Below are 18041 nucleotides of genomic sequence, written 5' to 3' on the forward strand. Positions count from 1 at the left end.
CGTACAACCACCCACATTATGCAAACGATCAGATTAACATACCAACATTATTAAAAATACGTAGGACATTGATGCTATCAATATCTAACGCGCTCGCGATGAAAAGGAATATATTATATATTTTTTTTTCTTCTTATCATATAAGCTTTGCAACCTAATATGTCTCAATGACGCTCGAGTAAATCCCCATTTTGCATCGAGGGCTCCCCTGCTATCAGAACTGTTGTTATTTTGTATTCCTGAATTCCTCTAAAACAATTATCTCTAGTTAAGTAAAGAAACAATTCAAAATCATTCTTGGTAGGAAATGAATTATTCATTGTGTTTATTAAAAAAAAAACATAAAGCAAACGTACGTGTAAGTTAGGTGCCTGTATGGCGAAGTACTGATAACATCGGTAAAATTCTACCAATTACTGAAGGCGATGTCCTTGGCATCCTCAGAGAACTTTTAAAAATTAAGCGAAACGAAGGAAAAATAAGAAAATGCCCCAATCAATAGATTTTTTACAGTTCTGACAATTCTGTGAAGTACAGCCGTCATTCAAAATATATGTGGACAATACACAATATTCACGCATTTCTATAATTGGAAATGTTCAAACTAGATATGTTTACGATGAAGTCGTAGTTACTGTATATTCAAAATAACGTAACGTAAACACAACGTAACCAATTTATGACAATATGTGTGAAGTACAGTCATCATTCAAAATATTTATTGACACCACACAATATTTTCGTATTTATATAATTGGAAAGGTTCAAACTGATTACAATTTACGATGAAGTCCTAGTTACTGTATATTTAACATAATGTAACGTAATTACAGCGTAACGTAAATACAACGTAACGTCAGTTAACGTTCAAAAAATATTTATGGAAGTTACACAATATTCTCGCATTTATACAATTGGAAAGGTTCAAATTAATTACAATTTATGATAAAGTCGTAGTTACTACATATTTAACATAGCGTAACATAAACACAACGTAACGTGAATACTACGAAACATAATTATGACAATATATGTGAAGTACAGTCGTTATTCAAAATATTTATGGACAGTACATAATATTCTCGCACTTATATAATTGGAAAGGTTCAAATCAAATACAATTTATGATAAAGTCGTAGTTACTGTATATTTAACATAATGTAACATAAATACAGCGTTACGTAAATACAACGTAACGTTAGTGATCATTCAAAAAATATTTATGGAAGTTACACAATATTCTCGCACTTATATAATTGAAAAAGTTCAAATGAATTACAATATATGATAAAGTCGTAGTTACTGTATATTTAACATAATGTGTCATGACCACAGCGTAACGTAAATACAATGTAACGTAAGTGATCATTCAAAAAATATTTATGTATCAACAAATTCACTAGAGCGATTTAACCGTATAAAAGAACAAACAAGAAGATAAAACGTTCAGTTTGAGTATAGCAATGAAGATGATAGCACCGTTATATATATATGAAATTGGAAAGGTTCAAATTAATTACAATTTATGATAAAGTTGTCGTTACTATATATTTAACGACGGGTTCAATGACAGGCGGTGAGTAATAAAATTGGCCTCGTCTAGACTGGAAAGATAAAATTCTGGAAGAAGCGATTAGACATGACCGAAACATAGGGAAGAGAGAAATACCGGAACGTTAAGAAACAAATGAGTATGTGGAGTAATGTTTTCGTTCAGGCCAAGCGCATAAATTTATAATATTTGAAACGGTTTCAATATTAGTAATTAAAAAAAAGCGTAGTTAACTTTGTAGGTCATGGTTGGAAACGCTTGTATGCAACTGAAGGTCAACGCCGCAGGCTCTCGAGAAACTCATGAATAATGGATTGGCACGTGAACTGATTATTCTGTGTGGTTTCAGAATGGAGATCAGAAAAGATTGAAGAGTTGAAAAATTTCATCGTCGCTTCTTCCACATATGTATTCAAGACAGGTTTAGAGCAAGGTGTATTTCCGAACTGTCTGAAATTAGGAGATATCAAACCCTTCTATAGGAATTACTGGCCAATCTCTTTGTTGTCAGTGTTCTCCGAGATATTTGAGAACCTTACGAAGATACATTCGATACCTATCTTGCTAGAAAATTGCCATAGGAATTGTATTGTCATTCGAGTCATGTGCATTTAATAAAGTGGTCATCAATTCGAGTATTCAATGAAGTATATCTTGTAGAAGTCATTATCCGTGTTCGTTATAGGTATTTCCCCCAAAAATTCACAATGAAATACATTGTTTTTCTGTTTGATTGTTGTCACTGATGATGCTAGTCATCTAAACCGAAACACTATGAAAATATCAAGTGTGATATACAACTGAATTCCGATTTTTCGCTTTATCAATAATTGTGATAAAAGAGACAGGTCTGTATTTGAAAAAAAAATGATGGTGGTCGCGTTGACACGAAACGTTTAGTTGAAGATTTATTGTTACATCGTTCAAATTGCTATTTTATTATTCAATATAGTTGCCTTAGAGGGCGATACAACGATTATAGCGGTCGTAAAATTTTTCGATACTATTTTTATAGAACGGTTTGTATTTAGCCTCAAAATAGGCATCAGTTTGGATGATTTCCGCTTCATTGGCGCTGCATTTATTTCCAGTGAGTATTCATTAGAGGTTTGAGGACAGGAAAAAGTCGTGGTAGTTCAGTTCTGCAGAGTATGGTGGATGCCGCAGCAAGTTTGCCAACGTTTTCAATGATTCGTGACACGGTGCATTCTCTTGATGAAGCAGCACTTTCTTTTCCTTCCAATACTTTCTTTCAAGATAGTCGATGGATATTATACCACGTGCATCCGAGCTTTGGCTTCAACAGTATTTTTTTCGCCTAAGAGCAGTGCTTTATCACAGCGCAACTATCCTTTTTATTCATTTTCTCCAAACTAACAAAGTTGCTTCGCTCAAAATGTTCTATCCCACCAACCAATAGTCCAACGGCTGTGAAATTTGTACACGTATCTTTTGAAGGTTAGGTTTGACTAAAAGTCACATGGATTCAATACTAGTAGCGCCATCTATGAGTTAGCCTACGAACTTCCCACCTAATATCTGTTACGGTTCAGAATGCAGCAATGTTACCACATGATACAAGAAACGTCCTGTACATGTTTGGTTTTATATAAGTATGGGTTCATTTTTACAAATGAAAAAGCGAAGACCACCCTGTACGTTCATGGAATTCTTCTACTTCATGTCGAGCGGAAAATAATAGCTTGCGGCTACCGTAGTTTTTAAAAACGCACGTTTCCATTGTTCTATTTTTAAAAACTGTATTTTTTGTCGCTTCGAGTACGTTTTTAGAGTAAAACATTTAGTCCAGTCGTTAAAGGTAAAATACGGTGATTTGCACAGCACCTAAATTTGGATCAAGTTACTCTCTACTTCAAAGTTGACCCTGTAATGAATGAAAAAATGTTTCGTTAAAAATGAGTCCGGGTATAGTGGCAGCTTTTGTTCTATAAAGTTTTTTTTTCTGAAAGTGGTTATTTTTCAGATTATTCGCGAGTGAAAGTTTTTATTTTCAGCCAAAAAATCGTTGTTTTCAGACGGCTTATGCGTATCATTAAAGATATTTGAGTTATCTTGAGGAAAAATCATTTATTAAAAAAATTAGAAAAAAAATCCAACTTCAATCCCATTTTTTTCAAAACTAAGCACTTCAAACCGATCAAACTATCAAAGCATATTACAAGTACTACCCTGTTAAAAAAATAGGTGAGGTTTTTTCATTTTATCAGTATCAGCCATTGCAAAAAACGCCGTCCTTTCAGGGACCTCTTCAATCTTGGGAACAGTAAAAAGTCGCTGGGGGTCAAATCTGGTGAATACGGTGGCTGAGGCATGATTAAGGTGTTGTTTTTGGCCAAAGATAGACAGATAGACAGAATTTATTTATCCTTTGTGCTATGTTATATAGATGGGATACGCCAAATTCTAATTTGTTCTGATACACATAAAAAAGTACTACAAATAGTATAATACACATAGTATATAAACACAATAGTATATAAACAAAAAATAAACAGCTATGAAAAAGAAGACAACAAAAACCTGAACTGGAGTGTACAGCATATAATGCTCGGACTGCAACAAATTCAATAGCGACCAAACCAAGAAAAAACTGATCCAAAGATACGATGAGGACAAAAAAGCATACATAAACCCATTAACACATAAATCAAACCTCGCTAAACACGCCATATAAAACAAACATAACTTTCCCCCGCTAGAAAACATCAAACTCAGAAAACAAGTCAATAAAGGAAACCGTATGAACATCTGGGAAAACCTAAACGTCCATAAATTCAAAAGCCATAAGTCACTTATCATAAGTCACTTGTCACAAATCAAAACAACAAAACATAACATTCAATATACTCCACAAAACAATACCTACATATTCCTAGAAGCAATGAACCTGAAGAGACACCAACACAGAGAATATTACCAACCCCAAGTACAAGCAAATTAAATGAAACATCCGGATGAAAGAGGAGGACAAATACCGTAATTCATTAAGCATCAACAAATTCACTAGAGCGATCTGAATAAAAGAACAAACAAGAAGATAAAACGTTCAGTTTGAGTATAGCAATGAAGATGATAGCACCGTCTGCTATCGAAAGCGCTCGCATATAATAATTAGAAGTTATTGAAGATCGAGAAAGGTTAATGCAGTCAAGCTGCTGGAAAATAATTCTATGAAAATGAATAAGTACCATTCTGATCATTCCCATATTGATTTCAATTTAAGAGTAGACAGCTGTTTCAGCTTATTGGGCATCGTCAGTACCGGGCAGGTGGTCCTCGATTGAAGACAAAATGTGAAAAACTAAGAAAAGTACTTAATAAAAATAACTGCGTAAATGCAAGCGAGACATAAGTGGAACCACCTATTGGTGTGACACCCAACTCAACTTGCCAAGTTTTTATGTCAGTGTTGGGTGTCACACCAATAGGTGGTTCCACTTATGTCTCGCTTGCGTTCACGCAGTTATAGGCTGAAACAGCTCTTGAATTAAAATCAATATGGGAATCAAGGGTTTTGAAATGAATATGCTTGCCACAATTAATATTTTATTCTCTTGAAATATTTCCCTACATGACGTTCTGTAATCAAAGTTGAAAATTAACCTCAACAGTGTCTTTTGTTTCACAAATATCCTGCCAATTTCAGTGGCTAACCCCCATGCAGCAATGTTACAACATACTATGGAGTGAAATTTCGCGTATATATTGTTAGTAGAGATTTGGTATCTAGTTTACTTTTCAGTGATTTCATTAGGTAATACGATTGGTTCAGTTTCTTAGATGTAAACTCAATGTGTTCTCGCCATGTGAAAAGGGAATCAATCATTGTTCCTAAAAATTTTGTACATGTTGTTGATCTCAGGGATTCATTGAGAAACTTGAAAGTGGGGTTATGTAGACTTCAAGATAATAAAAAAATCGCTAATCGAAAGTTTGTAGCCCGCAAAATTTTAACATTTACCCTACATTTTGATCAACTACGTATATAAATGAAGTGAATTGTGGAGTGGAAACGAGTATTTTCAATGACTGGATAATTTTATATTTTTTGCCGCTAAAAACAAAGAAACCAACGGTATTTTCGCCACAACTCGCTTAGTTTTGATGTTAGGGACTTTCAAAAATTTTGGAAATAAAGGTTTTCTTATGCACTTCGAGCTATATTTTTACCAAGGAATTTTTTTTAAATAAAATAAGTAGCGTCTGAAAAGATTAAAAAAAAAGACCAAAGGTTGCTTAGAGTCAGTCGGTCTATCCATTTCCGGACTTATTTTTAATGAAACTTTGATCACACCTAAGAAGGGGTCACATCCACCCTCTTCAGGATCAAGTAAGGGGTAAATAGAACCTAATTCCAAAGTTTTATGAACATCGGAAAAATGGTCACTTGTTGGACCAATTCAAAGGCGAAAAGTGAGCATTCTCGTTTTAGATAAAAACCGTGGGTTCATTGGAAGACGTTCAATTTAGAACAAAGAATTCCTTTGATGAGATGCACATGTTGAAACTATTTTGTGTTACGAGGGGGATTTGGAAACTAATCCCCTACTTTGCTTGATTTCATAAACTTCATGGTTTGTATGTTTATTAACTGTTTTATCAAAAATGCGCTTGGAATTGCCAAGAAAATTTTTAATGGGAGTGACAAGAACCTGAAGGGGTTGCATAAACTTTAGTGTCATTATAATATATCTCACAATCCCTATATGTAAGTTTGGATCTGAGAGAATAACACTGTCTAAGAAGAACATTCATTTCTTTCATGTATTTTTATAGAAGAAAGCTTGGTTTGTAAATTATTCAGTTTCTCAATTTCATGTTATTTGGCACAAGTGTATTATATCTGAGGGGGACTACTTTGTAGGGAGAAAACTGAAATCTATAAATAAATAAATACACTTGAATAGATACGTAATAATAGTAATAAACAAAATGTAACTATGACATAAATACATTCATCGATGTTTTAAGATTATCACAATAACATTTGAAAATTAATAGAACGTAGAAAAATAAAAGCAAATGAAACCGTTGGGTACCTAATACATATCAGCAAATATTACTCATCAAGATGTATTCCTGTGCTCGTATTTTTTGTTATCAATATTCACGTCTGGAGATTAAGATTAATTGATTTTATCTTTATATTACCAAATTATCGGAAGAATTGCGAAACAAATGAAATAATGAAACGTGAGTGATATATATCGCCGTGGAGGAGTATTTCAAAGAGATCATTAAATGAGGGAAGCAATCTGTATCTGTAGAGTAGGAAGGCACTCGCACAGGACATGCCTGACAGTCTCATCATCCTGTTCACGCATCCTGCATAGAGGTGTATCCACTAGCCCCATATTATGGAGGTGTTTCCTTAGTTGACAGTGGCCAGTCAGAAATCCTACTGTAAGGCGTATATTTTTCCTGGTCATCGCCAGATATTTCTTCGGCGCCAGCTTCCCAGGGTCGTCCAGGGTGATCCTGGCAAGACTGCATCCTTTGCTTCCATCCCATCTCTTTAGGGATTGAGCATGGGTGTAACATTTGACTAGTTTCGCAATTGTCGAAGTCATCAGGCCGTGGGTGCCACTTGGTCCTAAACTTCTTAGTCCAGCCGCTTCCTTGGCTAAAGAGTCGGCAATGCGATTACCTTTACTCCCATCGTGTCCTTTAACCCACCTCAGGATAATGTTATTATCTACCGAGACTTTGGCTAAATCTTGGTGGCACTCTAGTACTAGCCCTGAGGTAACCCGTTGTCTGTTTAAGGCTAATAGGGATTGTCTGCTATCAGTGCAGATTATGTTTTTGCCAGAAAGTCATTTCCTGGTTATTTCTTTTGTGACGATTGAGATACCAGCCAGTTCTGTTTGGACCACGCTTGTATATATTTTTTTCCATTCCCCACTTAATTCTTAGGCTTACAGGTCTAGAGGGGTCAGAACAGTAATTAATTCCATTGCCGCAGTTGGGAAGCAATCAGGAAGCTACGTTGTTAGCACAAAAAAACATTTTTTCTATGTTAGTCTACGAACTTTCCAACTGTTATAATTTCCATAGTTATATTGATATTCTATTGTTCCAGGACTTTCACACAACTAGAAAAAATCTGACCAACCATGCTGATACGGCTCCACCAAAAGTCACTGCTGCGCTCCTTCAAAACCCTAAAACACCACCCCAAATGGAACTACTCCACCAAAGTAGAATACAAGCCGATTAGGAGCGTCCTGGTGGCGAACAGAGGAGAAATAGCCGTCAGAGTGTTTCGAGCGTGCAACGAACTGGGAATAAAATCTGTAGCAATCTATTCCAAAGAAGACAGATCCCACATCCACAGGCTGAAGGCCGACGAAAGTTACTTGGTAGGAGAGGGACTGCCCCCTGTACAGGCATACCTCAACATACCCGAGATAATTAGGATTTGTAAAGATAATGGTATAGATGCCGTGCATCCTGGATATGGGTTCCTGTCCGAGAGGTCAGATTTTGCTCAAGCAGTTATCGATGAAGGAATCAGATTCATCGGGCCTTCGCCAAAGGTGGTGTACCAGATGGGAGACAAAGTTGCGGCGAGAGAGGCTGCTATTGCTGCCGGTGAGTACGATTCCGATGATTTTTACCTTGTTATAAGACATTCAAGATGATTCTCCTTTTGAATATATCATGTTTAAGTGATTTGTAGGATAGAATCAGTTACACTGTATCGAACGAATACAGTGTACCCGAGATCAACAAGACCATGAAACTGAAGAGTTCCACGGTTCAAAACGGGGAGCAGACTCAGATGGTTGCACGTGGGTATCTAACATATATCCCTAGAGTCACAGACAGAAATGGAAAACTTTTGGAGAAACACAACATAAGAACGGTTTTCAAACTCACCAAGAGGATACAACAAAGTTTTAGGTCGGCTGAAGACAAAAGAGACCCACTATTAACAGCAAGGGTATATCGCATACCGTATACTTGTGGGAAGGTATACATAGGAACCACCAAAAAATCCATGGGAACAAAGCTGAAGGAGCAAGAAAGGAACTGCAGGCTAGGCCAAACGGACAAGTCGGCTGTGGCGAAACACCACAGTATTCTGTTTGAAAACACGGGGCTCATTGCTCCCCAACCAGGGATACCACACCCAATTGGTACGGGAGGCAATAGAGATCCACAAACACACGGATTATTTCAACAGAAAAGAAGAAGCTTTGAACCTCAGCTGAATATCTAAGAAGTTCGAGAAAGGCAAACAACATGACGGCAGGTAGAAAAGGGTCGACGAATGTTATTGACAATTCGCCTAATCTAGGTACCAATCTAGGCACACCAAACTAACTGGGTCAACATAAACACGCTTTACTCAGTTTACCTAATCCAGGTAAAAATTTTACCTGGATTAGGCACACCATTGCTTTAAGGATTTTCCTTTAGAGCTTGTGTTTTGTTCAAAAAAAACACTACCTGAGTCAATTTAATTACGCTTTACGCAGCTGTAACATCCAGTCATTGGAGATAAACTCAGGATGTTTAAACCTCTGAAGAAGCCAGTTACTCGCGCGAGCGAAACATTAGGAAGAAATTCCAAAAAGCGACAGCTTTCACCAGAAAAAACGACACTGAAAAATCCAGTTTTAGAAGAATCAAAAATGGTGTACCATAGTATAGGTTTAGGTTAGATTCAACGTAAGTAGGTTCATTCGATAATACACTAGAACCCTCAAAGGCCAATTCTGGTAAATTCTGCCATAGACCAACCAATCTTGATAGATTTTGTTAGCAAGTCTAAAAGTCTTCTGGTAGTTCAGGTATTCAGTGTTTCGAAGTCTAAAGTGATACCAATGACAGGTTCTGGTCCGATGAAACTGCTTGCAGCGTCCTTCCATTCTCACAAAGAAGTCAGCAGTTCGATTACCTTCCATACTAGGGTGGCCAGAAACCTAGACAAGAGACAATTTGATGAGTCATTCTGATTCATTCGACAATATACTAGTACCCCCAAAGGCGAATCCTGGTAACTTCTGCCATAGACCAATCTTGATAGATTTTGTTAGCAAGTCTAAAACTCTTCTTGTAGTCTAGTATTCAGTGTTTTGAAGTCTAAAGCGATACCAATGACAGGTTCTGGTCCGATGAAACTGCTTGCAGCGTCCTTCCATTCTCACAAAGAAGTCGGCAGTTCGATTACCTTCCATACTAGGGTGGCCAGAAACCTAGACAAGAGACAATTTGATGAGTCATTCTGATTCATTCGACAATATACTAGAACCCCCAAAGGCGCATCCTGGTAACTTCTGCCATAGACCAATCTTGATAGATTTTGATAGCAAGTCTAAAACTCTTCTTTTAGTCTAGTATTCAGTGTTTCGAAGTCTAAAGCGATACCAATGACAGGTTCTGGTCCGATGAAACTGCTTGCAGCGTCCTTCCATTCTCACAAAGAAGTCAGCAGCTCGATTACCTTCCATACTAGGGTGGCCAGAAACCTAGACAAGAGACAATTTGATGAGTCATTCTGATTCATTCGACAATATACTAGAACCCCCAAAGGCGAATCCTGGTAACTTCTGCCATAGACCAATCTTGATAGATTTTGATAGCAAGTCTAAAACTCTTCTTTTAGTCTAGTATTCAGTGTTTCGAAGTCTAAATCGATACCAATGACAGGTTCTGGTCCGATGAAACTGCTTGCAGCGTCCTTCCATTCTCACAAAGAAGTCAGCAGCTCGATTACCTTCCATACTAGGGTGGCCAGAAACCTAGACAAGAGACAATTTGATGAGTCATTCTGATTCATTCGACAATATACTAGTACCCCCAAAGGCGAATCCTGGTAACTTCTGCCATAGACCAATCTTGATAGATTTTGTTAGCAAGTCTAAAACTCTTCTTGTAGTCTAGTATTCAGTGTTTTGAAGTCTAAAGCGATACCAATGACAGGTTCTGGTCCGATGAAACTGCTTGCAGCGTCCTTCCATTCTCACAAAGAAGTCGGCAGTTCGATTACCTTCCATACTAGGGTGGCCAGAAACCTAGACAAGAGACAATTTGATGAGTCATTCTGATTCATTCGACAATATACTAGAACCCCCAAAGGCGAATCCTGGTAACTTCTGCCATAGACCAATCTTGATAGATTTTGATAGCAAGTCTAAAACTCTTCTTTTAGTCTAGTATTCAGTGTTTCGAAGTCTAAAGCGATACCAATGACAGGTTCTGGTCCGATGAAACTGCTTGCAGCGTCCTTCCATTCTCACAAAGAAGTCAGCAGCTCGATTACCTTCCATACTAGTGTGGCCAGAAACCTAGACAAGAGATAATTTGATGAGTCTTTCTGGTTCATTCGACAATCTACTAGAACCCCCAAAGGCGAATCCTGGTAACTTCTGCCATAGACCAATCTTGATAGATTTTGTTAGCAAGTCTAAAACTTTTCTTGTAGTCTAGGTATTCAGTGTTTCGAAGTCTAAAGCGATACCAATGACAGGTTCTGGTCCGATGGAACCGCTTGCAGCGTCCTTCCATTCGTACAAGGAAGTCAGCAGCTCCATATCAGTGTGGCCAGAAACCTAGACAAGGGACAGTTTGATAAGTCTTTCCATTGATGACAGCTTTTTGCCTTCAGCGTATTAGCAAAACACTCAGTTCATGGATCGATTATTTTTTGCAGGAGTGCCTATAGTTCCTGGAACCGATGGACCTATCACAACTAAAGAGGAAGCAAAGGAGTTTTGCGTGAAACATGGCCTGCCGGTTATATTCAAAGCCGCTTACGGTGGTGGAGGGAGGGGAATGAGGGTCGTTAGAAATATGAACGAGGTCGAAGAAAATTTCCAAAGGGCCTCTTCTGAGGCGTTGAGTGCCTTCGGAAATGGGGCGATGTTCATCGAGAAGTTCATCGAGAGACCCCGTCACATTGAGGTTCAGTTATTGGGTAAGTGACTATAATGAGTGTTTTAGAGTGTTTTACAGGAAAATATTTGTGGAAAACAGTGGATAGTTCAGAAATGATTCTACCGTAGGTTCTCCTTCGATGAGGAGAGAGTTTACATTTGTTTCAAATTTGCTGATATTGCCCAAGCTTTTAGTTTTCCCAGTTAGTACTCAGAAAAGCCTTACAATAGGCATGAGAGGGATGTTTTTCGGTTGCCACATATTGGGTGAAATATGTTGCTCTGGAATCTCAGTTCTTGCTTCAGAATTTGCAAAATACGTAATTTGGAATGACTTCCCATCCAGAAATTTAGATTTCGACCTAAAATTCACAATGGGAGCCAAAAATAAAAACCAACTCACATTCCAGGACGTTCTTATCACAAAATCCAACAATTTCTTCTCACCCCCTTTTCATAGAAAACCGACACATACCAACCGCTACCTTAGTGCTAACTCCCATCATTATCCTACTCAGTTGAATTCTGTTTTGAATTATTTCACACACTAATCTATAAAACTCGCTGACAGCTACAATAGATCCAAGGTACTGGACGCACTCATATCCGTCCTCCACTAAAACGACTATCCCGACTACCAAAACCAAAGATCCGTTCAACTTCAGCAAACCCATATTCCACATCCCAAGTCGCTGACCACCCTTACATTCATGGAGTTAACGACAAAATAAGCCGAATTCTGAAGAGGCACGACATAATAACAGTATTCACAGCCAATAATAGAATTTTCACTTTTCTACAAACACCTAATGATATTATACCCAATGAGGCACAATGCTAATACGAAATACCATGTTCTATCCGCTCCAGAACTCACATCGGCCATACCAAAAGAATATTCCTAAAAGAGTCTATGAACAATATCCCCCGGAGCGTAGAGCAATACCGGTGTCTCGTCAATACCGTAAGAGTGTCGTAGATGGTAATATAGCACTCTTAGGGCCGCGTTATGTCGATGGATATAGGCCGAGACCTCATATGCTGGACATGCTGATAGCAAGTGCATTAGGGTCTCGGGCGCCTCGCGGCAGGCCCTGCACCTTGTGTCAGGAACCTCTATACCCATCACGCAACTGCGGTAGCCTAAGGTGTTGAAGACACCATCCTGGCAAGCCATGATGAACCCCTCAGTTTCCGACTTCAGCCCACTCGACCTGAGAAAAGCGAACGTCAGGCGCCTTGATAAGCCAAGGTCTACAATGTTATTGAAGAATACCCCATGCAGTGGCATATCCTTGTTTCTCCGCAGAAGTAAGGTGATCTCTGCGGCTTTTATCTGAGCTTTTTGCTGAACGGGTTCCAACTCGGTGACAGAGTTGTAGTCACCTCGTTCAGAGTCGAAAACTATACCGAGTTCATCAGCTGCTCGGGTAGCTGCCCTAAGGAGAAATGCTCCAATTTCTGTTCTTTCATGGTCACGGACCATGCAGAGAAGGGGATCCGAACTCCTGACGACTTTACAGGCTGTATCTAGCACCATTCTGTCATGTAGACACTCCAAACTCAAAAGTCCACGGCCTCCCTGTTGTCGGGGGAAGTACAACCGTGGAACGGACGATTTGGAATGCAAACTCCTATAGAGATGCATCATTTTTCGGGTCTTTATGTCGAGTTGATACAGCTCCTCCCGAGTCCACTTCACTACTCCAAACGAGTAGAGTAAGATTGGAACGGAAAGCATATTTGTTGCAGCAACTTTGTTCTTCCCCGACAGTTCCGATGACCAGATCTGTCGAAGTTTGTGCTGATACTTGCCGCGGAGAGAGTTTTTCACTGCAGTTACCTCTTGTGAGTGGCGATGTTCCACCCCGAGGTAAGTATACGTCTCTCCGGCATCCAGATGGTGTAAGATGCTTACATCTACGAGCTGCACATCCTCTTCGTAGTCCCCGCATCGTCCTGTTTTGAGATGAACCATTGCACATTTGTCTATCCCGAATTTCATACCGATAGCATGCGTGTACTCTTCCACCACCCTCAAGGACTGATGGAGATCCTTCTCTCCAGAGGCATAAAGTTCAAGATCATCCATATAAAACAGATGCCTCCGGTTTCCGAAGGTGCCACAGTTATACCCTCGAGTATTTCTGAGCGCAACGGATAATGGCAATAGTGAGATGCAGAAGAGAAGGGGACTGAGGGAATCACCCTGAAATACACCCCTTTTGAAAGTGACCCACCCTGTTTGAACTCTGGCTTGACCAGATGTTATGGTGAAGCGAGTTCGCCAAAGTGGTATCAGTTGTTTAATGCATCTCACTATGTTGTCGGGTACCGTAAGGCATCTGAGCAAATGCAAGATGAACTCATGCGAAATTGTATCAAATGCCTTACGGTAATCGATCCAGGCCATAGAGAGGTTACGCTTATATTGTATCGAGTCCTGCGTTACACATCTATCGATGAGCAGGTTCTCTTTACATTCAGCGACTCCTCTCTTCGACCCTCTCTGCCCATATATCCGTTCGAACACTCGTCAACTGCGGTGAGTATTCGTGTGTATAAGATGCTTGTGAACAACTTATAACACGAATTCAAGCATGTTATCGGTCTGTAATTCTTAGGAATCGACAAATCTCCGCTTTTGGGGATAAGAACGGATATTATTATTATATATCTGAAAAGGTCGCAGTGAATCAGGCCACGGGCTAGCTCCCCGACAATCTAATCTAACTTAGTTGTTGAGTTGAATCTACTGAATTAGAACTAATAGTATCTGACAAGTTTGTATAATTTAGCATATTTAGTAATGCTGCAGGGTATATCAACAGGATGCTGCAATATTTGCAAGATATCATTCATTAGGAGCATACATAAAATTGGGCCTGTTATACTGCTTTGAGGAACACCATTTTTTTATTTTTACATCAGATTCGACTGTATTTTCATCCAGGATATTTGTTACTCTTTGTTGCCAATTTGTTAGGTATTATGTGAACTAAGTCAATGCAATTCCACAAATTGTATAATGGCTGTCTCGTCTGATTTAGGTACCTTTGATATATCCATGTTAATAATAAACTTACAAACAGGATATTCATTAATCGATCACAAGTTGTCATTTCAAACAATTTTTAAAAGCACAGCATTGCTAAGCGTTCATTATGCTAATCATTATTGTTCTTGTTTATCTGTATTTTGGCAATAATTTTGTTATTCAAAACACATAAATGAAGTGTTGATTTTCTGAATTCGTGACTTAATTCTGGTTTCTTATGGACTTTGTTTTCGAACAACTTGATAAGATTTATGGCGGAATTTTATGAATCAACTAACATTTTTGCACGTTTTCGTACTTTTCATTCAATGCACAGTCATGGGATTCATGACGCAGAATTTCTTTGCTAGAACTCATATAAATTTGTTAAGGTCATAAAGGGTCACTTATAAAAACATCCGTTTGTTGTTGAAAACAACAGGCTTCGTGAATTTTTGTAGGATTGTTTTTCTTTTTAGTCTTGGAAAGTTTTACCCTATTTATGTTACTGTTTTTTATATTTCGTCTTTCAATATTGAAGTTTGGTTGCCTTGACTTATCAGGATAATTTCTGTACTGGGTTGAAGTTAATCACAATCCAAAAACTGATCATCATCAGGTTGTTTCAAAATTTTGTCCATTTTAATAAGTCTACTTTAAACTGAATAAGTGAATACTTATTCCGTCAGCATAAAAATTGGGTGCTTGGGAATCCAGCACCTCCTTGCACCTTGGTCCATTAGTGACACTACGGATTCCGTATCGAGACAGTTTGCCCAATAAAATTCCGTGCCTAATGCAATCCAACGCCCTGCTGTGGTCACAATTATTACATCTGAAGATGTTAAGGTGAGGTTGTTCGTGATTCGTTTAGTCTGGAAGTTTTGGCTCTAGCTGCTAGTTGCTTTTGTCAAGTACATGTTGAAACTTATTCAAAAAATCGATTCATAATTATTTTGCTCAAACTAAAACACGTTTTTGGTGATTGACATGCTTGAAGGCATATGAAAATACGTTTGACCTTCTGTGTATAGTTCAAGTAAACGATATAGTGCAACCTACCTTCCAACAGTTCCCCACACATATATATATATATATATATATATATATATATATATATATATATATATATATATATATATATATATATATATATATATATATATATATATATATATATAAAATTGATCGCTTCAAAAACACTTCACAAACTTTCTTCGAAAGCTTCTGATAATTCCTCTTCCATATTCTCCGTTTCACTATCACTGACGTCATTTAAATCAATAATGAATTTATTTCCACCATTGATATGGAAGTGTCCAATCTTCATATAGTCTTTTCCAACTAAAATTACTTTTTTTAATCCTTTTCTGCCAGTCTTCTTCCATGTTCTTATTATAGTCAACATTGCAGTCCTCAAGTTTTTTCCATATAATTTCAAAAAATTCAGAACCTATCATTTACTTCCCCCGCAATGCACAATGATTAGTCGCGATCCTTTGTTTGCAAGCATGTTAGGCGTACACATTCTCGAACCATCAGTCCACCCTTTCGTAACTATGTCGTGAGTGTCATACCAAGTTTCGTACGTACAGTTGAGAAATGAATTTCGGTCAAATTTGATGTTGCTTGTAATAGTTTGTTTCCCTCGAAACCAAACTTGAGATGCAGATTCTTATATACGTTGAAACATACTCTCTGTGTTTAAATATTCAAAGGCATCGGAATCTTATTCACTGGTATCTCTTTTCGCATTGTTCACCATCGCTATTGGAATCACTACACAGGAAAAAGTCTGCGTTGTTATCACACTTGTTATTACTATTAGTTCTTGTCCAAGGACGCCACATTTTAAACAGATAATAAAAATTTTAAGTTATTATAACTGCACCAATATCGAATTTCAACACTCAAATCGCGATCAGTTCCTGAACTGAACACGACGACGATAACCTTCCCCGATTTCTATTCGTGACCTTAACATGACTTCCAAATTTAATTTAATGACTCTTCAGCAAATCATAAAACTCGGTTAGTAAATATTATCCAATATGAACCGCCAATTCTTCAGTACACGTGGACTAGTTCGCCTTTGAGATGCCGATAGCTTTAAGTATTCACAATAAAGGTTACTTCGACTATATCATCTGTTTAGGTGACAAGGCTGGAAATGTGGTACATCTTTACGAACGCGACTGCTCCGTGCAAAGGAGACACCAAAAAGTTGTCGAGATAGCACCAGCCCCCCATTTGGACACCAGAATCAGGGATCAAATGACCGATTTGGCGGTGAAGTTGGCGAAGCACGTGGGATATGAAAATGCCGGTACCGTTGAGTTTTTATGCGACGAAAAGGGCAATTTTTACTTTATCGAAGTGAATGCTAGATTGCAGGTGGAACATACAGTTACCGAAGAAATCACAGGCATTGACTTGGTACAGTCGCAGATTAGAATTGCGGAAGGAATGACTCTCCCCGAACTAGGAATTCATCAGGAAACAATCAAGCATGATGTGAGTATTAATAAAATCATAGTATAGTCTATCCATTCCCAATTGGAACGGCAATAAAAATAAGAGTACTACGAGGGGTGTTGATAATCACTGTCCGGCAAATGGGAAATGTATATACTACAAGTGCTTTTATGTTCAAAGCGTCCCTGGTACAGCCATAAACATTTCTTGCCTGTGGGTCCTAGTCGTCCAGATAGGTAGTAAACGTACTATCAAATGTAGTTGACGAAGCTGAACTGGCTGAATACTAATTTTTGTCCGTTTCACAATATTTCTTTATCAGTGCCGTGTGTTCGTGGGGTTAGGTGAGGCAGTGAGTGGTTTTGCAAACCGATTTTTGAAAACTTTTTCTAGAGATCAATTATCCTAACACCAAACTGATATTTTTGCACTCGACGCGCGTTTCGCTAACAAGGTTAGCATCTTCAGGAGAAGCAAATCGATACTGAATCTAAAGACAAGGGTTAGCTGTTTATATACCTAAAGTTTTTTGATCCGATGTGGACTTTGTTGAATGATGATTATCCCAATTGATTTTTCGATAATTAACTAGTGGAACCACTACGTACAAATTAATTTGTCAACAATAGATATAAAAGCGGGAAAACGTGTTATAATTTTGCATGCCGGGAATGAAAGTGGTTTCGTACCTATCGCTTTGCTTCTGTCGGCCAAAAATATAAAAGATTCGTCTGCTGATTACCACGAAGATATGACTGCGCTTTTATTCGAAACCTGTTTCAGTGAGCAGCTTCTCCCAAATATTCCTCCAAACTCGGTTATTGTTATGGATAACGCTTCGTATCATTCTCGATTATTGACTACAATACCAAACAATAACACAAAAAAAGCAGATATTGTTGATTTCATGCGAAATCATGACATGGAAATACCCGAAAAGATTCCAACGAAAAAGGTATTACTGGCGACCGTAAAACAACGTAATTTCAAAAAAGAGTATATAATATGACCACGTGTGAAACACGTGGTCATATTCTCTTACGTTTGCTTCCATACTATTGTGTGTTCAATT

General features: G+C 38.1%; 1 protein-coding gene across 2 annotated transcripts in view; it reads left to right on the forward strand.

Annotated features, from left to right (window-relative positions):
• The window catches only part of PCB (Pyruvate carboxylase), a 50210-nt gene that overhangs the window by 9469 nt on the left and 22700 nt on the right, over nucleotides 1-18041 (forward strand). For both annotated transcript variants that reach the window (XM_074176186.1, XM_074176187.1), the window contains exons 2-4: nucleotides 7656-8167; nucleotides 11235-11498; nucleotides 16650-17008. In XM_074176186.1, the coding sequence (XP_074032287.1) occupies nucleotides 7690-8167; nucleotides 11235-11498; nucleotides 16650-17008 (1101 nt within the window). In that variant the 5' untranslated portion in view covers nucleotides 7656-7689. The remainder of the gene's footprint in view (nucleotides 1-7655; nucleotides 8168-11234; nucleotides 11499-16649; nucleotides 17009-18041) is intronic.

The sequence above is a fragment of the Leptinotarsa decemlineata genome, unplaced genomic scaffold (genome assembly GCF_025532065.1).
Source record: "Leptinotarsa decemlineata unplaced genomic scaffold, Ldec_3_MD MMD2_tig00001621_RagTag_RagTag, whole genome shotgun sequence".
Classification (NCBI taxonomy): Eukaryota; Metazoa; Arthropoda; class Insecta; order Coleoptera; family Chrysomelidae; genus Leptinotarsa; species Leptinotarsa decemlineata.